This window comes from Palaemon carinicauda, chromosome 9 (genome assembly GCF_036898095.1).
Source record: "Palaemon carinicauda isolate YSFRI2023 chromosome 9, ASM3689809v2, whole genome shotgun sequence".
Taxonomy (NCBI): domain Eukaryota; kingdom Metazoa; phylum Arthropoda; class Malacostraca; order Decapoda; family Palaemonidae; genus Palaemon; species Palaemon carinicauda.
Window position 1 is genome coordinate 76,050,246 of NC_090733.1, and position 6,000 is coordinate 76,056,245.

At 40.0% G+C, this 6,000-nt stretch overlaps 1 protein-coding gene across 1 annotated transcript in view; it reads right to left on the reverse strand.

The window, feature by feature from the left end:
- LOC137647003 (alpha-1-inhibitor 3-like) overlaps positions 1 to 6,000 on the reverse strand; it is a 99,913-nt gene that overhangs the window by 58,567 nt on the left and 35,346 nt on the right. The window contains exon 9 of the mRNA XM_068380110.1: positions 3,131 to 3,331. Coding sequence (XP_068236211.1) covers positions 3,131 to 3,331 — 201 coding nt within the window. The remainder of the gene's footprint in view (positions 1 to 3,130; positions 3,332 to 6,000) is intronic.

Here is a 6,000-nt window from a genome sequence, read left to right on the forward strand (position 1 = left end):
ATCACAAACGGTACATACCGGTGGGTCCCAATAATTGAGAGACCCTTTGGTGACTGCGCAGCGAGCATGGGCCCTGCACATACCATGGCCGCTGAAGTTCTTACGGCGGACCTTGCAAAAGTTGTTCCCACACTCGGGATTCTCCTCCTGTAAAGAAAGAAAAGCATACAAGTATTCGGTGAAATTCTCAGATTTCAACATACATATTTTGAATATTATTTAGCTTAGGATAGAATAAGCTAGAAAATAGGAAAGACACCTACATGTGATTCCTGTCCAGCCCATTGCTATGACCTCCTTCAATATTGAACACTAAATTCTTAACGAATTTAGGGGAAGATGATATCCTTTGATATAAAGTGTCTTCTTAACACTATCTTCTAGGTTCAATATTGGGGATTTTAGTAATGGTTGTTAACCATTAACAGGTAGAGAGAATAGCTCTCTTAGATGTGATGGTCTCACAATAGGCTGCCCATGAAGCACCTTGTAGGTTGGAAAAAATTTTTATGGGCTACAGCAGTCCTGCCGGGCCTGCCGGCATATGCCGGCATGTTCTGGGCTATTGAAGGCAGGTACTGTCTTCAGAGTAATGGACGGCAGGTCGCTGGCAGCGGTTCTGCCGGCCGGCAGCGGTTCTGCCGGCCGGCAGCGGCTCTGCCAGCCGGCAGCCGAAGGATCCCTCTATCAAGTAGGATCCGGCGGAAGCCGGCGGCAAATGTCTAGACTTTGGGTGGCCGGCTGCCGGCAGACAACCTAGTTGCCGGCGGCCAGTCATAGTATGTCTACTGCCGTTGGGTCGTCGATCAGCGACACCCACGGCAAGTGGCGGCAGAGCAACTGTCGGCAGACAGACGACCAACATGGCCGCCGGCAGCTAGTAGCTGCCGGCGGCCGGCCCAGTATAAGGAAAGGCAGAGAAAAAGAGAAGATGGAGGAAGGCAAAGGCTCAGCCTTGCCGGCCCACATCCAGAATGAGGGTTCAAATGGAAGGGGGAATTATATTCGGGTTTCCATCCAACCATATCCCATCCATATAGGATATGGAAGGCAGTCCAAGGGAGGACTGAAGAACACTCTAAGGAAGATGAGGGTACCTGCCGGCAGCCGGCTCAGCCAGCGGCAGATATGAAACCTCAGGCCAATTCTTCAGATTACCCATAGGGTCAAATGTAGAATGACGGCCAGGGTGAGTGATGGCTCAGCCAACACAAAAGGGACAGTGGGGAAGGGGCAAGAGTCCTATAGGTGAGGTAATACCCGAAGGCATTACCTAACCTGATGGATTCTGATCTCATATAAGGTAACCTCAAGTTGGGGAAATCATTTCCCCAGGTTGGATTAGTAAAGTGAGAAGGCGACACACAGGACGCTGTCTCGCAAGAGAACAGAATCTCGTACCAAAGATCTTAGGCCGTGGAAGAAATCATTTCTTCGACTTAAGATCTACCAGCACAGGACTGTCTGGTAGGCCATGGAAGGAGGAATTGTCATTTAAAACCTCCAAGGTATGGTCTAGGGAGGTCTAGCCTCCTGTAAAGGCGACCTAACCTGACTTGGGAAATCATTTCACAAAGACAGTCAGTTGCCTAACACAGACATTCTACTCTGATGTCCCGTTCTAAGCTCAAAAACTGACTCGGTGGTTAAGAGAAAGAAACGGAACACCCCAGTAAAGATTTGCCAGAATTCAGTTCAAGGCATAGCTAACCGAGGATAGCCTAGGCTAATCAGAGGGAGGGGGAATTTCTCTTAAATCTCACCAGGAGATCAGTATCGACTTAAAAGGTATAGGAGGTGTCAGTCTCCCCTTAAAAGACAATACAAGAGCAATTGGGGACATGTATGAAAGTATACTAAAGCCCCTAGGCTAGTAGCCTTGGAGCAGTGAGAATCGTTCACCGAAACTCTCTCGTATACTATCTCGGAAGAGGAAAATTTTATGCAGTAATATCTTAATTGTATAAAATATTGCCTGAGCTTCAATAAAACTTTACCAGGAAGGTTATATCATGCATGAAGTGTGTAGGTGCCCAGGCTAGGAAGCCTAGCACTCGTGAGTCTCGAATATAAATAGCCAAATCCACGACAACAATGACATAATATAAAAATCCCTAACTAAATTTCTAAATAGCTAAAATTATTAAAGCAATAATGCCGGGAAAGTCGTTCTGGCTAACTAAATGTACAAGAAAGAATGACCGCGTCCATGACGCCATCCGGCTGGCAACAGCTCTTGTTATGTTAATTACGATCTCAATCGAAGAGTCAAACTGGCAAGAGCTTACATTTACACAATTCAAAGATATTACTTAACTTTCCAGAAGCAGATGAGGCTGGTGAAGACATCATAGCTACAAAATAACTCCAAAATAGCGAGAGAAAACATGGGATAACACCGGTCAGCAATGCTACGGGAGAAAGAATGGTTAGGTGGCACCGCGCGGTGGCGAATTGGCGCACTATTTACAGTACGGTAGTAGGAGCGTCGCCTTTTTAACGACTCTCCTATATTCTTGCCACTTTTCCCCCTCGAAGCTAAAACGCTATTAGGGGTGTAGATAGCTGTGCGACGTGTCAAGAATACGTCCTCTGATATTACGCGATATCCCTTTAAAATTTTTAAGGGATATTCGCTCCAGGAGTTAGAATTCTGGATACCTTTGGTAAATTCTCTGGGATATATCACTGTAGTCAAATATGCCTAGGAAGCTACTAACGAAGGAACTTCCATCAGGACGACATGGCCTGATTCCCAAAATACAAATGCAACTGAAATCATAAATCTCAGGTATTGTATCAAAAGTTCATATAATTTAAAAAGATAATGAAATACTGTAATAAAACAATATTATATCATTTAATAAATAAACAAAACAATATTTGCAATAACCTGATATTTATTTTACATGAAATAGCACTACTTGTTGACTTTTGAAGCTGGAAATCGTAGGCATGGGAGTCAGATTAGGCCTACCCTAGGCCAAAATTTAACAAAATTCGACTTACAAACAGCTTCTTGGAACCTATAAAGTTAGTAAGTTGGGGACTTTCTGTACTTTGATATTAGTTGTCACAAAAGAAACCGGACTATCATGCTTAGTCTTCTGAACAACGATCAAGTTCTTACCTGGACACTTATCTTTGCAGAAGGCTGGCTGGCTGCAAACAACAATGTCAAAGAATGTTCTAAAGACTCATTTGAGAAGCACTTGAGCTTTTCTTCAGGGGTATAAATCAAGATAGATGAATTTGAAGGGGAATAGTAATGATCTGGATTTCTTGAGAAGGATGCAGAATGAAGGTCAGCACGACAGTTGATTGTTTTCATCTGTAATAAAGATATAAGGTTAAATTTGAACAATTTACATCTAGAGAATTCATACAAATTCAGAGAGGCACAAATGGCTATCTGCTTGGCCAAGGGCGTTATAATCTATATGTGCTATCAATTAAAATTAAGCTGTGCTTATGGCAGGCCTACATTTAAGACTTGTTTCAGCCAGAAATATTAACTTGATTTTCCCATGGTCCTTAAGATGACAAACTATAGTTCATAGGTTTTTTTGTGCTCAACGAATTAGAAAAAATAATACATGTTCATAGATGGTCAGAAAAGCATTAGACTACAAAAAAATAAAATGTTTACAATAGCTGCAGATCTAGACAATCATGGAAACGATTATCATAGTGGTAAGGAGTTTGGTACACAGCTCAAATAAGAAAATACCTATTTGGAGTCCTTTCTGACAGTTTCTGCAACTCTGTAAATCAGTGTCTTACATGACATTTGTCAAAATGTTAAGATGAAAATATATTCATACAAGGAGTTTTCAATATCACGAATGAATATTTACAGAATTGGAATTATGTTAAATTTCAAACGCTATTATTGCATGGGAAGGCAATTATGCATCTGAACACATATACTACCCACATGGTAGTGCCATAGCCTCTGTATCATGGTCTTCTACTCTCTTGGGTTGAGTTCTCTTGAATGGGGGTACACTAAGGCACACTATTCTATGTTTCCTTATCTTCTTTCCTCACTGGGCTATTTTCCCTGTTGGAGTCATTGTTAGCTACAACCCTAATTGGGAAAGCAGAATGCTACAAGCCCAAGGGCTCCAACAGGGAAAATATCCCACTGAGGAAAGTTTATAAAGGAAATAGGCTATTCCTAAGTGCCTTTGACTGAGGGGTATTGATAACTGATAAATATATCACCAATGAATATTTCTCTAGCGTATTGGACTGTTCTATTAAGGATTTATTCTATAATATTTAAGTTAGTGTGTCTGCTATTTGTTGTACTTATTTATCATTTATAACTCTGGAAATAAGCCTCCGACTATAGAGTTCATCACAGGTGTTTTCTCTAACCTACATGAAAGTACCAATTTTCAAAGAGATCTTTTGCTACCATATTTAATTTGAATGTTAAGAGCTAACCTGCCTTTCATTTATACGAAGAATGTAAGAGCGAGAGCCAAGTGTGAATCGTGGGTTTACTCTATGTTGAAACTTTATATCATTTTCTTAGCCCCTGTAAAGGTCATGAGACTTAATTTACATAAAGTGAAATTCCCATACATAGATGTAAGGCCTAAAGAGTCCAGGTGCGCTTGGGAGTGATGTTTTTAATGAGAAAGCATGAGTAAGACAGATTTTGGTCGTGACTGCTGTATTGAATGTGTGTCCCACGACTAGTATTATTGTTTTTCCTAACTTTTCGCAATTCTTTATTATTTTTGTGGTTTCAATTTGTTGTGCTTATTGTTGAATGGTGTGACTACTGTTCCATCATAAATTTAAAATGCCAAAGGATGTTTGCAGTGCTGTGCCAAAGGGCAGAAAGTGTGGCAAGGCGCTTGGATGTTGGTGATGTGTGATTGCAGCCATCAACAAGTCGCAACATAGCGGAAGAAATTCCTCGAAAACATAACTTTATGCTCATGCTAAAACATTATTAAGATGTTAGGCTTATACCTCGATTTAGAAGTGATTTAAGATACTACAAAGGACTCATGCCTGAACAGGGAGAGGATAAAGACGAGAGTGAAACTGGCAGAAGAATATAGAACAATACAGAACCTTAGTTTCCATAGCAAAATCTGTAGAAGGAAAAATATGTAGAAGGAAAAATAAGTGAAAATATAATCCTGATTGTAAAAGAAGAAAAAAATCGAAGTAGAAATTAGAGGTTATCAAAATTCACGCTGAAGGAAATATATTAACTTTAGTTTTTGAGGAGGCCGTTAGATTATGCTATTTTTCATGTGCCCATGTTTTTGTGTTTGAATTTCATGAAATCTATACATTGCAGGGTCTATTTAATGATAAAATTTATATGGTTAGAAATTCTGGAGCTAATTCTAGCATTGTGTCGTAGATCACCATGAATAAGAGAAATTTTGAATAAGGCATCTATTGTAGTCTTCCTCTTGGATTACAAAAATCTAATAGGAGTACGGGATTGGGAGTGATAACATAGTTGAAAAAAAAGTGGCCTTAACAAAACACGTAAAAACTATTGTGAAGAGTATGAAGGCAAATAAACCATGTTTGTATTCTTGTTAAAGCAAAATCACATTAGCTCCCTGAGAAGCAAACTGCCCTTTCAAACAAAATACAGTAGGGGATAAATAAAGCACATCTGCCGTAATACAAATTAGTAATAAAATTATTTCTGACACGCAAAAAGCTGAGATTTTGGAAATGGCAAGGCTACTTACTATCTTTGTCAAAACATTTTAACCTTTACAGGGCATGTCCAAGTGATATCTATAGCAACACAGGCCATTTTACATATATGTACAAGTAGCTTCACATGTAACAACTGATTCCTATAAAGGAAAAGATGGTCTTGTGCATTTCACTTGACAAGGCCTCTCTCTCTACTTTCTTACAGAAGAAAAACTGCAAACTATGAAAAGGGAAATTCTCCTCTGCCTTATGGCTAGGGAATTGGTAATGGACATTATTTACGTTAGAAGTAGA